Source organism: Pantherophis guttatus, chromosome 1, assembly GCF_059756535.1.
Source record: "Pantherophis guttatus breed Tessera chromosome 1, ASM5975653v1, whole genome shotgun sequence".
NCBI classification, from domain to species: domain Eukaryota; kingdom Metazoa; phylum Chordata; class Lepidosauria; order Squamata; family Colubridae; genus Pantherophis; species Pantherophis guttatus.
Window position 1 is genome coordinate 75930915 of NC_142063.1, and position 18278 is coordinate 75949192.

The 18278-nt window shown below is 38.2% G+C and overlaps 2 protein-coding genes across 10 annotated transcripts in view; one reads left to right on the forward strand and one right to left on the reverse strand.

Annotated features, from left to right (window-relative positions):
* ACP2 (acid phosphatase 2, lysosomal) overlaps positions 1-13229 on the forward strand; it is a 52230-nt gene extending 39001 nt beyond the window's left edge. Inside the window, exons 1-12 of one of the 2 annotated variants that reach the window (XM_087883097.1) lie at positions 2352-2548; positions 2841-2971; positions 3121-3216; positions 3726-3812; positions 6863-7015; positions 7376-7474; positions 7581-7670; positions 9361-9493; positions 9580-9668; positions 10224-10330; positions 10583-10758; positions 10846-13229. In XM_087883097.1, the coding sequence (XP_087739223.1) occupies positions 3732-3812; positions 6863-7015; positions 7376-7474; positions 7581-7670; positions 9361-9493; positions 9580-9668; positions 10224-10330; positions 10583-10758; positions 10846-10979 (1062 nt within the window). In that variant the 5' untranslated portion in view covers positions 2352-2548; positions 2841-2971; positions 3121-3216; positions 3726-3731 and the 3' untranslated portion in view covers positions 10980-13229. Of the gene's footprint in view, positions 1-2351; positions 2549-2840; positions 2972-3120; positions 3217-3725; positions 3813-6862; positions 7016-7375; positions 7475-7580; positions 7671-9360; positions 9494-9579; positions 9669-10223; positions 10331-10582; positions 10759-10845 lie in introns of those variants that run through there. The other variant, XM_060687575.2, reaches the window with a different exon arrangement.
* A 609-nt stretch (positions 13230-13838) lies between these two features.
* DDB2 (damage specific DNA binding protein 2) overlaps positions 13839-18278 on the reverse strand; it is a 36080-nt gene continuing 31640 nt past the window's right edge. For all 8 annotated transcript variants that reach the window (XM_087883052.1, XM_087883056.1, XM_034417527.3 and 5 more), the window contains 3 exons: positions 17306-17470; positions 16489-16534; positions 13839-14787 (listed from right to left, as the gene is read on the reverse strand). In XM_087883052.1, coding sequence (XP_087739178.1) covers positions 14534-14787; positions 16489-16534; positions 17306-17470 — 465 coding nt within the window. In that variant the 3' untranslated portion in view covers positions 13839-14533. The remainder of the gene's footprint in view (positions 14788-16488; positions 16535-17305; positions 17471-18278) is intronic.

Consider the following 18278-nt stretch of genomic DNA (forward strand, 5'->3'; position numbering starts at 1 on the left):
TTAGCAACTAACTGGAATTTATGTCAATTGCAGCATTCCAGATTCATGTGATCACCTTTTGTGACCTTGCAGCCAGCTTCTGATAAGCAAAGTCAAGGAGGGAAGCTAGATTTGTTTAATGACTGTGTGATTCCCTTAAGAACTGCAGTGATTCACTTAATCTACATAATAAAAATGGTTGTAAAATTGGATGTGACTAAGCCTTACTTAGCAACAGAAATTATAGTCCCAATTGTGGTCCTAAGTTGAGGACTATCTGTACAAGCAATAACATCTTGTCTCAAGTACCATAAGTGGAAAGATATCATAGGTGGATACTGAGAACCTTATTTTCCATGTAGATAGCATCAAATCCTATTTTAATGGTTGATCCAACCAGTACTATAGATAACACCCAAAATGTAGTTTTATCATAGATATGTATAAAGGCACAGATCTGTGTAAAGGCATTATAGTATTTACAAATTTGTCTCATTAGGATATCTGTAAATTGGTCAGAAGGTAGCCTTTGCCCCAGTTTGTATCACTTTATGCTTCCAAATATGAAACCATAGTTACCATTAAATTGTCTTTAGAGGGTTTTTTTCTTTTTCTGCTCAGAATTATTTGTTATCAGCAAATTTGATCACCACAATGTTTACACATTCCAGAACTAGTAAAAAAAACCACTAGTCCCCAGCAGATCCCCTTGGGCACCTCCATTGTTAAAATTACTGATTAGTTCTATTCTTCAGTTGAGAATTTAGAAGAGGAACTCTCTTCAACTTCCTGAATTTGTTCTGGTATTTGTTATGTGGGACCTTTGCAAAAACCAACTCTTTTGAAAGTTGGAGGCTGAGTTTGCAAGGGTAAAATGTTGCTTAGTGTGGGGGTATAAACCCAACCGGTGTGGCTAATTGTGTGGTTCAGTGTGTTGGGCAAACTTGGGCATATGGATTACTGCTTAATCATGGTCAGATAAATCACGGGATAGCTTGACATGTGACACAGACCAAGCATGTGTTTGCTGAATCTTCTGTTTCTATATGCTTACTGACAATCTCAAAGAACTATAAAATGATGCTGAGACAGACTAGTCCTTCTTTATGATTAACAATGTTATTGTAAATAGTGCTTCACCAATATTTCACTTCAACCAGACATATAGTTTGATGCTTCTTTTCACAGATATATTTAGATGGAGACAGTGCTGGAGGTGATTTGTATTTGCTGGTTTCCAGGTGTCTGTTCCAGGGATTAGTTGTATGGAGAAGTTACATTTGAAACTTTACATAAAAAAAAGATTTGAAACTTTATATTAAAAGATTTGAAACTTTACATTAAAAAAAACATTGGGTAACGTTATACAATCCTTGTGAGTGTCAAATACCTAAAACTATTTGTCCTGGTTTGTTTGGCTTCCTCCTAAAAATATAAATTCAGGCAGATATATTTTGTACAAGCTCTTCAACAAGAATCAGTGTCATTTAGTACACTACTATTTCTTATTTCTTGGCTAACAGTCTGATAGGATGGGCTTAGTTCTTCGGATATCAGAGCTTCGTGACAATAAGGTCAACGTTTACAGTTCAAGACTTGCCTTTCTCGTCTCTTCTTTGAGCAAGATTTTCATTTTCTAAAAAGTTTGCCTTCTTTCATCTAATAACTTCATGACCATTCCCCATGCAGCCACCCTCTCAGGTTTCCTGACACCGTACAAATTCACCCCTGACCCAATCTGCAATATTTGGGAGACGGTTGGCAAAAGATCAAGGGTTTGACACTCACTTTGCCACTAACTAAGGGCATCTCCAAGATCTACCTATTTCCACTTGGTGATATAGCTTGTCTACTTTTCTACAATCTTTTACAGTAACTGCAAACTGATATTTCAATTTTTTTTTACTCTCAGCTGAGATACTATTTTTTTTCTTTTCTGCTGAGATTTTTATTTTCATCTTTTATTCATCTGCCATTTTTTAATACATCTGTAGATTACAAACTATTTCTAGAAGGCAACCTAAGAATCTCAGTTCTGCTTCAACATTAGCTACAGGAGAGATCCAAAGGAGAACCGAGAACTCCTATAGAACCGCAGGAGAAATTTCCTGGCAGTGAGAACAATTAACCAGTGGAACAGAAGTTGCCACCAGAAGTTGTGGGTGCTTCATCAGTGGAAGTTTTTAAGAGGAGACCGGACAGCCATTTGTCTGAAATGGTATAAGGTCTCCTGCTTGAGCAGGAGGCTGGACTAGAAGGCCTCCAAGGTCCCTCCCGACTCTGTTATTTTGTTATCCCTTTCTCTACCAAACCACTTTCTCCGATAAAACGGCAGAGACAGCTTCAAAAGCTGCTACTGAGCATGCGCGGCTAAACGGAGCATGCTCACTTTCTCCCAGGAACGGAGGTCGAAAAAAGGAACATCGATGGTTGACGAAAAAAAGACATGGCAGGTAGAAAAAGTCGCTGCAACTGGAGGGGGCTTCCCTTCACCTTTATTCTGGGCTTCATCCTCCTCGCGCTAGCCCCGCCGATCGCCCAGAGCCGGACTCTCCGCTTCGTTACTGTGGTGAGCAGCCAACAAACCTGGCGGGAGAGGGGGGCTAAGTGGAGGGGCCGGCGGTGGGCAAATCCTTCGGTTCAGGTGACACGTCCCGAGGGTTTTGTTTCGTTTTGAAGAAAATGGGGAAGGGGACAAATCTGTGAGCTGCCAAGAAGTCAACCGTGAGATCCCTTTTAAAAGCCAGTTGCGGAGACTTTTCGTTAATCTGGCAGAAAAACAATGCCAGCGCCGCCTTGCCCAGCCACTTCTACGGCACCGGGGACCGAGCATTGGGTGGCGTCCTGCCTTTTCCTTGCAGGTTGCTGGTCTGAGTGGAGGCGAAATCTTCGCGTATTGTTGCCATCCAAACGTTGCCATTCTCCGCATTTTGCTTGTTGCGGGAGCGTTGGAAGGGAAGAATCCAGCGAGGCGGGAGAGGCTGGTCGCCCGGTACGGCTACCCCGGCTAGCAACAGCAGTGCCCCACCCACCCACCCCGCGCGCGGGCCTTTCGAGCTAAATAATAACGTTTCCCCAAACCTAAATTAGAACTGCCACAAGCATGTGAATGGGCATACATGTATTTCTGATTTCCTCCAGTTGTATCGGCATGGAGATCGCTCTCCGGTGAAGGCATATCCCCGAGATCCCTATCAGGAAAGCGCCTGGCCCCAAGGATTTGGACAGCTGTCTCAGGTGGGACTCCCAAAATAAATTGCCGGTGGGAACTTTAAAAATCAAGGGCACTGCTTTTTTGAAGGGAGGAATGAAGAACGACTGCCCTGTCAACAAGTGTCACTCAAGCACTTTTAGCAAGAGTTTTAACATTTCCTGTTTTGTTCTTTTTTTTTTTTTTCCCCCTCTCCCTTCTGGAGTGCTATTTTTATACAACTTTCCTACTTTCTTTGCTATCCCAGGAAGCAGTAGTATCACTCAAAATCCAAGGAGATGATCAATTGTTATAATTAACTATTAAGTTTATTTTATTGTAAGAACCACCGAAAATTTAAAAAGAAGAAAGAGGACAGAAAATAGATCTCTGAAGGAGTTGTTGTTCTCTCCATTTCAGGAAGTTCTTTTGTTCACTTTTGTTCCTCCACTGAAAACATTTGAGCTGTAAAACATTCTTTTTACTTTGTGCTGTTTTGTAAACTAGCAGATAAGACCTGCTTAACTTGTTAATTTATCCATGTTGATATGAATAGGAAGGGATGAAGCAACAATGGAACCTGGGCCAAGCTCTTCGTAGGCGTTATGATGGATTCCTGAATGCGTCATACAATAGGCAAGAGGTTGGTGCACTCCATATTGCTAGCAGTAACAGTACAACTTATTCTCCTTTTTCCTTCTGTGCATTTTGCATAATATTGATTTACCACAATAGAGAAGAGGTATGTGTAGTAATTTTATTTTCTGGTTTAATCTGTTGCATAATCATACATTATACTGGAGAAAGGCATTGAGTGATGTGTCACAAGGAAGAGGGCTAAATCAGTATTTGTATCAATGTCTCAGATGAAAAGGCGAAGATAAGGCTTATCGGTCTTAAATGTGATACAATATTGGGTAGGATAATTAATATCCTAAAAAGGTGTCAAACTGGTGGCCCATGGGCCAGATATGTCAAACTGGTGGCCCATGGGCCAGATGTGGCACACGCAGGCCACCCCACCAGAAGGCAAACGTCGCAATATGTCACGTGACATCAACGTGACGTGGCGAGTTTGACACCCTTGCCCTAGAACCATGATGGTGAACCTATGGCACGCATGCCACAGGTGGCATACATAGCCATATCAGTGGGCACGCGAGCTCAGCTCCAGCGCACATGCGCGCCAGCCACCTAATTTTCAGGCCTTCTGGATCCACCAGAAGTAGGGAAACAGGCTGTTTCCTGCCTCCAGAGGGCCTGGGGGGGTGGGGAAGACCCATTTTCCTTTCTCACCTGGCTCCAGGGCCTCTCTATGAGTCTGGGGAGGTTGAAAAAGGCCTTCCCCACCCCATCCCTGGAGGCCCTCCGGAGGCCAGAAAGGCCCGTTTTCCAAATTGGGAAACGAGCCGTTTCCGGCCTCCGGAAGGCCTCCGGGGGGTGTGGAAGGCCATTTTCATCCTCCCCAGAATCATAGAGAAGCTCGGGAGCCAGATGAGAGAGAAAAACAGGCCTACCGGGCCATCGCATGCTGGGAGTGGGTAGGTGGGCGCATTATGGGTGTGGGCACACACGCACGTGACACACACTCCCGCCCCCCCCTTCCTGGCACACAATGGCAAAAAGGTTAGCCATCACTGCCCTAGAACATGGCAACTTTAAGACTTGTGGACTTTAACTCCCAGAATTCCCCATCCAGTATGAAGTCCACGTGTTTTAAAGTTACCAAGATTGGAAACCCTTGCCTTAGAGGACAGAAATAAAATTCAAAATAATCTGGATAATCTAAAGAAATGAGCTGAAAGGTCAAGTTTATAGTTCTTTACTTAGGAAACAGAAATGAACTGAACACATATATATAAATGAACACATAACACAGTGGAAGATATCTAGCTTTCATAATAATGGGGAAAAAGTTTGGAAAAGTAGATGATTGAAAACTGAGTTTAATCTAGCAGTGAGACGTGGATGCAAAAATTGGAAACCCAATATAGGCTTCAATATGAATGTAATGTCCAATTACATGAACTAATCATTCCACATTATTTTGTTGTAATCTGACCTTACCTTGAATCCTGGGTCTAGTTTCAGGCACTACTTTAAGAAGGAACCAGTGAAATCAGAGCAGGTTCATGAAGACCAATGAGGATGGTCAAGATTAGAAACTAAGTGCAACAAAGAAAGATTAAAGTGGATATTTGCCTTGAGAAAAGATGGCTGAAAGGAGATACAGCATTTTTCAGATAACTGAAGGAATGTCAGAGAGAAAGTGGTTAAGATGTGTTCTCTCTCATCCTAATATGCAAGACATAGATTGATTGAATTTTTAGGAAAGTAGATTCCAATTGAATGTTTAAAAACAGTTTTTCAAAATGACAATGGATCAATTACTCAGAGAGAGCTCCTTTTCATTAGTTATGTTAGGCAGATCACAGATGGTCATCTGTTGGAATGCTTTAATTAAGATTCTTGCACTGGGCAGGGGATTGCATTCAAAGGATTCAGTGTCCCTTTCTAATTCCATAACTATTAACCAATTATTGTTTATTCAGTATAGTTCAGAAACATTTAATTTAGATTGCTTGGACCATCAAAGAGTAATTCCCTTTTCAAAGAACAGTTTGTTTATGACACACATATCTGGACGATCTGTTCACCTGACATCGATTCACTTATGGCACAATGTGTTTTGGTCAAGAACAAGGATTCATTCACAAATATGTGGACATGCCTGAAGAAAAATTCCTATTTCTATAGACAGCTCATTGCCCATAAGTTTACAATTCAGGGAAATCTATAGACTGTAGAAATGGAAAAAGTAATTAAATGACCATCCTTGTTTCTGAAGAAGAGCTCTGGGGGTATTTTTTTAGCTACTACACGTGTATCAGAGTGTTTTGATTGGTCTCTGAAATTGGAAGCTACCTGGACCAAAACCACAATTTCTCCTAAAAGTCCTTTTCCTGAGATACATACAGTAGTTTTGACTCCTCGATGAAGTTTGTTGGCATTATTCTATCTAGCTTTAGGTTTTATGTTCTGCTGCACTCAATGACCGTACTTTACCTTACAAATTCTTTGCTTTCCATGATCACTAGGAGAGGTACAAACCTAGATCACCATCTAGCAGCCCTGAAAGAAATATTCTTTCTTCTTTTCAATAATCCTGTTCAGAATTATGCTCTAGCACAGAGGTGGGCAACTATGGCCCTTTTATGACTTGTGGACTTCAATTCCCAGAATTCCTGAGCTAACATGGCTGGCTCAGGAATTCTGGGAGTTGAAGTCCACAAGTCATAAAAGGGCCATAGTTGCCCACCCCTGCTCTAGCAGGAACTTAACCATCTGAAGCAGCATTACCTGAAAGACATTGGAAGCTTCATAGCTTCTCCCTGTCACAATCTTGTTGGTCTAGATTATAACAAACTCTTATGCAAGATTTCCATAAGGGAAAAAAAGGGGGAAAAACTACCCTAGACTCGCATCCACAGCAGCCCTTTTTAGTGCACAATGAATAATGGCAGGAGAGGTTGCACTTGTGGTATTGCACTTTGAACCACAGCTCTAGAGTTGGAAATGTTGCCAGCTCAAGATTTGCGGCCTTGATCCTATGCTTGTTCTTAGATAGCCTGAATATAGTAATGACAGTGACACTAAGGTAATTCCCTTCTATTTGGCTTTTTTCTCTGGCAGATCTTTGTTCGAAGTACAGATTTTGATCGAACCTTGATGAGTGCTGAGGCAAATCTGGCAGGCCTGTATCCTCCAAAAGGGCAACAAGTGTTTAATCCCAATATTACTTGGCAGCCTATTCCTGTACACACTGTACCTGACCACATGGAGAAGGTGAGTCATTTTAACACTTTAAATGTTGGAAGATTAGGTCCGTCTGTCAAAATATCTCCCTTCAGTACCTTGAGCTCCACTATTCTGCTTTTTTACTTTAATTCCCAGCTGTTATAGGAGAGCTGTGAGGTGCAGTGGAATCTGCTAAACTGCTATTCACAAAAGTTTATGTCTTATTATAAAACCTTGTCGGTCTTAAAAGGGGCTACAAGACTCTGATTTTTAATTGCCAGAGATTTCTTAGCCAAAACAAATAGGTAGCTCATAGAGAAGCAGATTGTCATGAAATTAGTGATCATAAAGAAGGATCTGTGCTCAAATTACCATTTTTAATCTAATATCAATGTTGCCTCTTTCCAGCTCTTGCGGTTTCCATTATCTTCCTGTCCCCGTTATGAACAGCTGCAAAATGAGACCAGGCAGACGCCAGAGTATGTAAATATGACCGTCCAGAATATGGTACATTGCTTTCTATGTATTTTTATATATCATATAATATTTTGTTTTCTTTACATAACTATTGGGATCATGGAAAGAAAGAATTTTTTTTTTTTTTACTTTACAGGAATTCTTGAAAATGGTGGCAAACATGACAGGAATTCAGGATGTTTCCCTTGAATCTGTCTGGAGTGTGCATGATGCACTCTTTTGTGAGGTACGTTTTGTGTTGTATCAGTCATTTGCTTTTGGTGCTTGTTAAAATTATTGCCTTAGTAATGTTTGAAACTACCTATGCTCTTACTCAAGGGCTACTTAAAGTAGGTATTATAGATTAATGGAGAATGTTGATCACATGGTGTACTGCGCAGAAATACTTCTGTTACTACTCAGATTGTTGTTATTGTATACCATACATATAATAACCATCTAATAAGTAAGGTTTCTAATATGTGACTTGGTTACTGAAATGGATGCACTTTCTCTCTAAAGAGTACATATGTATTATTGATAAATAATAAAGTTAAGAGACCCTCCAATATGGTTGGAGCAATCAAAAACACACACTACTATCCTCCTCTTTTCTGAATAGCAGCTTCTGTTCTATTAGACGACCTGCAAACTGACCATAGAAAGAAACCAGAAGTATATACACAGAAAGAAACCAGAATTACATATAAGTACATTGTTCCAAACCTCTAGCACAGTCTTTCACTATCTGGTAAACTTCTAATGTGGATTTTAATCTAGAAATGATAAAGGCCGGGATGACTGAGGTCCAGAATGAGAAAGACTTCCCTATCCAAATTGTATTCCTGTAAAACCTCTGTGTATTCTTCTTCCATAAAAGAGAATTATTTCCATTCTTGTAGGCTGATCAAACTGTTGCGATATAGACAAACCCTATTCTCCATATTCTTACTGACAGGTATATTGTCTAATATTAGTGTCTGTAGTTAACGTAGAAAGAGGTCTTACTTACACACAGACCCCAATCTGTGCAACAGAAAAAAAAAATCCTCATGCAAACATACATCAGATTGTATCAGATTAGGGGACATTTTAGTCACATCACTTTACACACCACCAGATATGACTCTTTTCATGGAGCTGGTAATATAGAAAAGATCCAAATTCTGGTTGATGATCTTAACAGTGATAACGATAACTGGAAATATTACTTCATAAATTAGAATGATAAATTGATGAAAAAATAGGTTGAATCTGATACATGATTTTAAACTGACAGGTTCCTTTAACATGACTAAATAGAAATGAAGTTACAGTCTACATTTGATATTTGTCAGTAGTAATATTGTAGCATATTACATTTTAACCTTAAACCCAATTCCATATTCTCAACATTACATTTCTGCTCATGTTTACATAATAATTTGAGGGAAGGCAATTCAAACATTTTACTTCAATGACTTCTCGATAGTACCTATTTCAAACAACGTTAAGCCCTATTAAATATTTAAAATGGCTACCAAAATAGTTTTCCTGCTCCAAAAATAGTACGTAGGTATGTTGTAAAATTTAAAATTTTCAGTCAATATGAAAGAAACTTTTCAGACTTGGAAGACTGTAACCCTGTGTAAAAACATCTCAGCATTAAATCCTTTTAACGCATTGTAAGCTGCCCTGAGTCTCCGGAGAAGGGCGGCATATAAATCAAATTAAAAAAAAAAAAATTGAATATTGGGGCTATAATTAATATTTTGATGAAAAATATTACTATTTAATAATTACAAAATGATGTTGGTTTTGTATATTATTCTTCCCCCTCATCATTCCAAAATTGTATTAAGCTGCAAACAGGCTCTGTATGACATAGTTCTGACATTTTAGGAATATTTACATTCATTCTCCAAAGGGCAAACAACTTTTTTCTTGTCTCTTTTTAGAAAACGCACAAAATGCGTCTTCCAGCATGGGTAACTCCTGTGGTGATGACCAAACTGAAGGAGTTAAAAGATTTCAGTTTTAATGTCCTTTTTGGCATCCATAGACAAGTGGAAAAAGCTCGTCTGCAGGGCGGTAAGTAAAGAAGAAATGTTTATTCAAGTAATAAGTGGGGAGTGTCTGTAAGAGATTATGATGTAGACTTTTTTTTCTTACTATAGGAGTTCTTTTGTCTCAAATAAGGAAGAATCTTACATTAGCTACAAAAGACTCGGCACCTCACCATTTCAAAATGCTTATGTACTCAGCGGTAAGTTTGGCGTGTTGAGTCAGTTTTCTGATCTTATCCTCCTTCCTCATTGCAAAGAACAGACCCAGATACTGTCAGCATCTCCCCTTCTGTAATACCCTACGACAGCGGTCCCAAACCTTTTAGGTACCAGGGACCGGTTCCATGGAGAGAGGCTTTTATGAGGGCTGAACGGGGGCATGGTTTTGTGTGCTGCCTACATCTCACGGATTAACAGAATAGAACAGAATAACAGATTGGAAGGGACCTTGGGGGTCTGCTAGTCCAACCCCCTGCTTAGGCAAGAAACCCTACACCATGGGGCTGCATATGTTTGTGCGGTCCAGTTTCTGGCATGCCTCAGCCCAGTCCCACTCCACGGACCGGGGATTGGAGAACCATGCACTCCAAAATACTCTTCATTGTAAGAATAAATGCTAACTATTAATCTACGTCCTAGAATCTCTTTTGTTTTCATACCACTGTAGTTCAGGAAATTCTTCACTTAGAAAACGTGTTTTAGATTGTCTTCTGTGCACATCAAGGGGAAGATTCACGTATTTCTTCTTTCCTCAGCATGACACCACTCTTACGGCATTGCAGACAGCTCTGAATGTTTACAATGGGAAGCAACCGCCCTATGCTTCATGTCATATATTTGAACTGCACCAAGAAGATGACGGGTGAGGGCTTTGCTCAGGATATAAGGACTCAAAGACAGCTGCTCAACTTTAACGTACACTCAGAAAAGACAAATGACTTTAAAAGAGAATGGGGGGGCACGGCCTAACATTTTTAGATTTCTACTATTACACAAAGGAGATTGGGCTGGATAGAAGTTGCATGCTTCAGTGCTTGTAATTTCACAGTGCTTGGTGATATAAAACAGCTGACGGACCATTAATACCTGTTTCTATCATATGTCTTGCTTCCAGTAACTTTACAGTGGAGATGTTCTTTCGGAATGAGAGTCAGAAGGAGCCTTATGTATTGCAGCTTCCCGGCTGTAAACAGCACTGTCCCCTGCCACAATTTCTGCAACTTACAGAGCCAGTTATTTCACAGAACTGGAAACAGGAATGTCAGATAAAAAGCACATGGAACGACACAGGTGAGTGAGGCCAGATGAATCCGAAGGAAGATTCATGTAAGATTAAACCATTATAATCAGGATGGTTTTTGTTCCACTCTTTTGCAGAACTCATTGTGACTTTGGCTGTCTGTGGATCTCTCCTGTTCTTACTTACCGTTCTGCTCCTGACAGTACTCTACCGTGTTAAGTCCCAGCCTCTTGGCTACAGCCATCTTTCCAATGGAGAGGAACAGCCTTGACAATTGCTTCAGCCCCTCCTGAGCCAGCAAGAGGAAACAGAGCTGATCTCAGGGACAAATGGGGCCTCACTCAATGACTAAACATCTTACTGATCTTGATTTTTGAAGCAGAAGAGTCGACAGTGGAGCTGTTGCAACTAACAGATGCATTCTATCTAACATGGCATAATGCAGTTAGTTGCTAGGAGTAAAATGCCAACATGGTCTTAGATTGCTATTTCTCAGTGCGTGACTAGTTCAAAAGAAGGTTATACTTTTCTTTCTCTGAACTTAATATCCTGTCTTAATTGTTTAAAAATGGCACAGAAAAGTGGCCCGCTGCTACTTAAAAAGCCTTCAGTCTAGTAGCTGCCATTTGTACCCGTCTTCTACACTGTGACAGCGACATGATGCTAAACCAGCAATAACCAATTGCTTCCACTGAGTCAGTAATTCAGAACAAATAATGGTTTCTATTGTAGAAAACAGCCATAGGAAGAAATCTTAAATTAACTCAACAAAATTGCCATAATGGGATTCACTTCCAAGTCAACACACACGGAATTGTGCTTTAGGTACTTTACTCAGTCTTTAGATACTCAAACATAGGACAAGTGGCATTAGATTCCTCCCTGCCCTCTGTAACAGGAAAGAGGTTGATCAAATTCAAGCCATTATTTACATACCTATGGTACATCATGCACAGCATTCTGGACAAGAAGAACATTAAAAGAACATGTGCTTTAAGACACATGCTCAAACATTCAAAGGTCTTATTCAAATATCTGTGGTAGAAATATTTATGTCTTATGTTACATTCCTAAACTTCATTTTGAAACATGCTGCTGAAGTTAAAGACCAGATAACTTTTAACTTAGCAGGTTCTATTGTTATGTAATATACATGGTCCTATATATTTGGGAGATCAGCAGTTCCCAAATCTTCCCTAGCCCATTCCATTCCACTGATGCTGGTGCTACACATTTTCTCTTGGCTCTTGCTTAAACCCTTAACTTTTGGCCTGGTTTTTTTTCCTTTGGCCTTCACTGATTGCCCTTCACCTCAAATTGTATATTCCTACTTTACACAATGCAATGCAGCATAGATGTCTTTCTTATTCCTCTCCATGAAGAGAAAAATATTACATGTACTACCTCATCAAAAATATATATGGCATATAAAAATCATAAGGCTATAATTTCAAATATTCACATAAAACATAGCCAATTTCTTAACTTTAATCAAAATATTAGTTCACATTTCAGAGAAAATAATACTTTTTTTAGATCTGAATTCTATAGGATCCAAAGTGCTCCTGAAGATGTGCAATGTATTTCTTTCATCCCTGAACAGTGGAATCTGAAGACAAGAATCCTTAGTATAATTGCCATAGTCCAGAAAACCAGCACTTTTTAAATTACCCCCTCTCAAAAAACCCCCAAGACCCTAATTTGTTGCTCCAAGTTTTCTAACAAGTTCCATAAAAATCCTCTCTTATATTTCTCTAGATGACAATTTTCTACCATATGGATAGTCTTTTTTTTTTATCTTCAACTGGAGCACAGTCCATCAATTTGTTTGCAATATCAGGACTAAATGCTAAGAACACCTCCCAACCCACCCTTAAAAAATCCATTCTCTCTCTCCTTAAACAGACTTCTTACAAAGAGCAATATTGGTTACTTACCGTGCTCAAATACATCTAAGTATACAAAAATAGTCCCTTGGGAGTTGGGCGGCATAGAAATGTGATAAATTAAATTAAATTAAAAATGCCAAGAGATATAAAATAAAAAACATAATAATGGTGTGTTTTGCTTTTTCTGGGCTGAAACTGCAATCCTACTCCAAGGAGATGCTGTAATGACCAACTTGGTCATTACAAAACATTTCACGTTACATTTCCTCTAAAGCCACTACATTAGTATCCTGTTACTAAAGAGTACCCAAGACAATTGCCAAAAAAATTCCCAATTCCATTTGAAGTTGTCTTTCTTATTTTTCTATTGAAACTAACTGTATGATATGTCTCCTGCAGGGCAGGATGGAAGATAGAACCAAGAGAAACTCAGATAAATCACTTCCAGAAATGAATCAAGTCAATTTATATGCCAATTTCTTATAGGCTAAGTTGTAAATAAAATAATGGGAAATAATTTGCTTTGGTACAAAATGAGGAAAAACTATGATTTATTTCTTGAGATTAAATGTTGCTGTAATTCACTCGATCACTTTCTTAATGTTTTCATTAAAAACAAAGATGAGATTAAATTTTTGCTCCCTTTTTTGTTGTTTTGCTCTTTTTGCATATGTCTAGCAGCTGGATCACAAGAAAAGATATAACCATGGCACCTTTCTGTATTAAGGTCAATTATAGTTTGAGAACTTGACACGGGACCAACTTCCCAGTGAATAATCCATTGTCTAGATTTTTTATGTATTAAAGCAGAAGTGCTCTTATTCTCTATTGCCCTAGAGGCAGGACCAGAACACTAGGTTAAACTACAAGCACAGAGTCTCCTGTTAGACATTAAGAACTTCCTGATTATACATATCATTTGCCAGTGGAACAGACTGCCGCATGATACGAGTTCTCTGAAGTTAGATGGTAAACTGTTAGAGATGCTCTAGCGGATCCTGCAATAAGCAGGGATTTGCATTGATTAGATGACTTTTATTATCACTTTCAACTCAATGACTGATATATTTAATATATTTCTAACTGGTTTTGAAGAAAATAAAGAGCTCTATTTCCCTGTATATATTGTATAGAATTCGTATCTTGAAATCCTTTTTAAAAAGCTGTATCAAGTTTATAAAAGACAATGAAGGGACAAGTCAATGTGTGGAGCACGACTCCCCAAAATAAGACTCTGATCATTCATTCAATTTTTATTAAGCTTCTCAGATATATTCTTTGAGCAGGCTTATGTCCTAGCTATTATGTTTCTCAAGAAGCATGTAGCTTCTCTGTATAACAAAATAATTATGATACAAAACATTATTATACATATTATTTTTGAACGAAAGAAAAGAGTAAGTGAATCACAATAATAACTGTTTCAAAGTAAGGTACCTATAGCTAGTTGCCTTTTTTGTACCTCTATATGTCTTTAAGTTCTAGACAGTTTTACAATCTCACAAAATACAAATCCTGTGTCTGAGAACAAACAAATTATGTTGCTCCTTAAAACAAAAATGCTCTTATTTTTAGTGAGCATAGGACAAACATAGATTATTTTCAATATATTATAAAAGGAAAAGAGCTAGGTTTGAAAATCTACTGTAATCTGGATTGTTAGCATATCTTTGTGCACTGTACTTTGCCTTAAAACAATTAAAAGCCTTCAGGTACACACAACAGAATATTCCTTTTAGCTCATTTAAGCACATGCATATGTATATGCCTTATGCCTTGCCCATAATAATGGATGACTCAGTTCTGTAACATAATTTCCATCATCAAAGAAGATGGTCTACTGTAAAAAGGGCTTCCTTCTCCTGAAGTCAATGGTGCACATTATGCCGGTGGCATTAACTTTGCTCCAAGCAAACACTAGTGACACAAGCTTGACTCATAAGTCCTCCGGGTCCTTTCTTCTCTTAGTGTACACGGTGTATTCTTTGCCCTTTGTTTTGGTATCCTCTAATTCAAGACTGAGCAGTTTAGTTTTGAATTTGTTTGTTTCTGTGTTTGATTGCCTTTGCCTCTGTCCTCTTTGACAGGGTACGTTCGTAAGCCCAATTCTCTGCTCTTTCACAGCTTGCATGAGATCCTCCTGCTTCTTACCTATCATCACTTTTCGGTCCCATATCAGAATATTAAAGCCTGTCAAAAAACAGAATCACGCTCTTAGGAATTCAGCCTTGGATAGCTTATAAACCACGTAACATTTATGCCAAGAGCTCAGACATGGTTCAGTTTTTAAAGCTGGGTGTTTGGTGCCAAGTCGGCAAAGAGATTTTAGAGGAATACAATTCTGACAATTAGATAACTGAAGATTATGAATAAATTATCTTGCCCAACCCAACAAAGAGTAGTGCTTTTTAAGTAACAAAGATTAAAGTTCAATCTCATTTTTTTCTATTTGGTTCACTTTTATTGTCTTATTTTAAAAAATAAACATAATTATGCAGCTAGATTCCTTGTGAGAACAGGACTTACATTTTCTAGGATAAATTATGGGAAAAGATTCCCAATTGTGTAAAAAATCTTTTGACCCAAAGTACTTAAACTGGGTTTTTTTTTCTTGTTCCAAGAAAATGCTTCAATTTCAAAATTTATTTTCTTCTTCCTTCTTAAAACATTATTTGAAAGGTCAACAGATGGCAGCAGTTCTCTCTTTCCTAGATAAGTAACTCTTAGTAACTAGGTAGATACATCCAAGTTTTTTGGCAATAATATAAAAATGATTTAACATGGACATATTACATCCAGCTATGTAATTTTATGATGGCTTCTTCTTAGTTTTACAAGATGAGTTGTGGTTGGGTGCAACCAGTAGATAAAAAAGCCCACAAAAAATAATTAAAACCCTCTTGATTCATGGCAATTGATGGAACGCTGCGCCTTTGAATGTATGCCCCATTTTCTTACTAATTAAAATTTTGATTTTCAAAAATCAAGAGGATCTCCAGCCAAAAGAAGCACTGAACTCTTTTCTTCTTTTATACATTATTTGCTACCATTTTCAACTAGTTGAAACAGCTATGGGAGGTTAAAAAAAACTATTAAAAAAACTCAATTTTACACTTCAGCCTTAGACTGTTTAACAACTTTTTTTCAAGCTATATGTCAATATACCGGTATAACTAAAGCTACTTAATTAGGGATACTTAAAACATTATCATGCATAAACCAATATATGGATGGTACACAGCTGCTTTTGGGTGATCAATGTCCAAACAAAAATAAGTGTGTTTCAGGTGTTTTGCTCCAATATGGAATGAAGTAGAGTTGGGTTATTCAAAATAACCAAACCAAATTGCAATTGTTCCAGGCAAAAGTGATTTGGGTGAGGAGAAGAATAAGTGAAGGCCAATAATATATATAGACATCAGATGAGAAAAGACATTTGTAAAATCAGGGATAGGAAGGGCAGCCATAGGTGATGACAGAGAGGAAAAAGGGAGAAAATTCAAATCTTCCCTTATAAACTGCCTCATAAAATCCCTTCAGGATCCTTCCAGTCTTTATTTAACCTGAAACTGAGAACATCCAAAACATTCTACTTTTTGTTTCTATCAATCTATAGTCAACCCAAAGAAGGCCAATGTAGTATTTTGTTGCAGGTTCAACACATTTCCTATTTTGAGCACACCCTTTTACAATATTAAACTATTAATCCTTTATTATTTTCAGCTATTGCTTGCTAAGTGGTAAAAATATTTAAAAGTAATGAAACATATGGTAAAATTACAAATACAGTCAGAGGTTTAAGTCTATACTTAGCAAATGTTTGAATTCAAATAGTCTGGGAAGAATGCCAAACCACTACACTAAATATGAAAGATTAAATTGCTTGCTTACCCATTCCTGAAGCCAAGGTGTCACCCATGGGGTTAAACTTATTGAGCTGTAAATGTACACACAATAATGCATTGTAAGCTTGTCAGCTACTTATCAAGCAAAACAGAAACCAGAACATTCTGAACAGTACAGAAAAGCCCAACAATGATTGTGGAAAAATTCTGAACAAGTCAGCAAAGCACTGAATAGGAAGACCTCCTTCCTGCCCTTTTCCCCGGCTATTCTATCTGTTTCAGCACCCTAGCTGGTGCCAGAGATAAAGGAAGTCCTTACCCTCAAAGTTCATTCGAGAAACTCTCTGCGAATCCTGGTTCATTATATTTCTGAAATCTAATCTGAAAGCATAAATCTCTGGAAACAGAAATTAAAACATTTCTTCTAACCCAAAAACTGAGATGAAGCTTTCAATTAGAACCAATTCCCGAACACAATTATACGGATGGCACTACAGCTATCCATACTCTTCTGATAATTTTTCACTGGACCTTTAAAGTAAGAATAGAAAGCTGGGAACTTGAAACATTGCTTATGCTACATCACTGGCCATGCTAGCTTCGAGTGCCGAAAGCTGTAATTCATTAATGACTAGAAGAATATAGATTTCCACCTATCCATCTTAAAAATAGTCTAAGAAGCAAGCAGGAAGCCAAACTTAAACACATTCTTCTATCTACTATTAATGCCTACTAATGCATAGTAGGCATTAATGATAACACGTAGGAAAGTGAGGAATTTATTCTAATTCCTTTCTTTTTTTGAATCCCAGATCCTAATGGCAGATATAGCAGCTAACTTTAAACTAGGTCTCAACACTCACAGAGATAATGCCTGATGCCTTTGGATCTTGTAGTTGACACAGCATCTCTCCACTGTTTCCATCAAATATGTCAACAGTTCTCAGCTCATCTGCTGTGTACCCTGGGAACTTAGGGTCTGGATAACGACCAACTGCAATGAGATCATAACGAGGATGCCATGTTGCCTGTAATACAGAAGATGTGAATAAGTAAAATCACTGACACAAAAGTGTTAGCTTTTTTTCAAATGCTGGGACTCAGATTCAGTTTCTACTCCTCTCATGATATCAAAACAAGATCTTACATGGCATCATGTTGTAAAAACAGAATTCCAATTGATTTTTATTAGTACACCTGGTGCTTGAGTATAAATTCTTACCTTATGTAGTACATTACATAAACCTACCGTAGTATGCATTTTAGTTGGAAATACTTATATCTATTCTAAGATTAGAGAGCCTGTTTGGTGTAGGGACAAGACATCAATCTAGGAATCAGGAGACTGTGGGATCTAGACTCAAAATAGACACAAAGCCAGACCTTGGGCTAGTCACTTTCTCTCAGTTCTAGGAAGGAGGCAATGGCAAGCCACTTCTGAAAAACCTTGCAAAGAAAACTGCAGGAATTTGATCAAGCAGTCTCTGATAATTGGACAGAACTGAACAGGAGAAAAAATATATAAGAGTAATTTTATTCACTGTTCATTCTTTGCCCCTTACTTGGTTTGCACTATATTGGCCTCCTTTTTTATGACACAAAAGTTGTACAGTATGCTGTTGCGTACATTTGCAGTAAAATAACATTAAAAAATCTATGAGATGGATCATGGACAAAATTTCTTTTGGCTCAAGGACTCCCATCAGCTTTTCATGCATGTTGAAGGGTAAGTCCTGAATCCATTCAGAGATGAATTTTTAACAATGAAAATGCTACCTTAAGCATTTTCAAAGCTCTATTTAAAAACCTCCATAATTTCCGTAATGTAAAATAGGA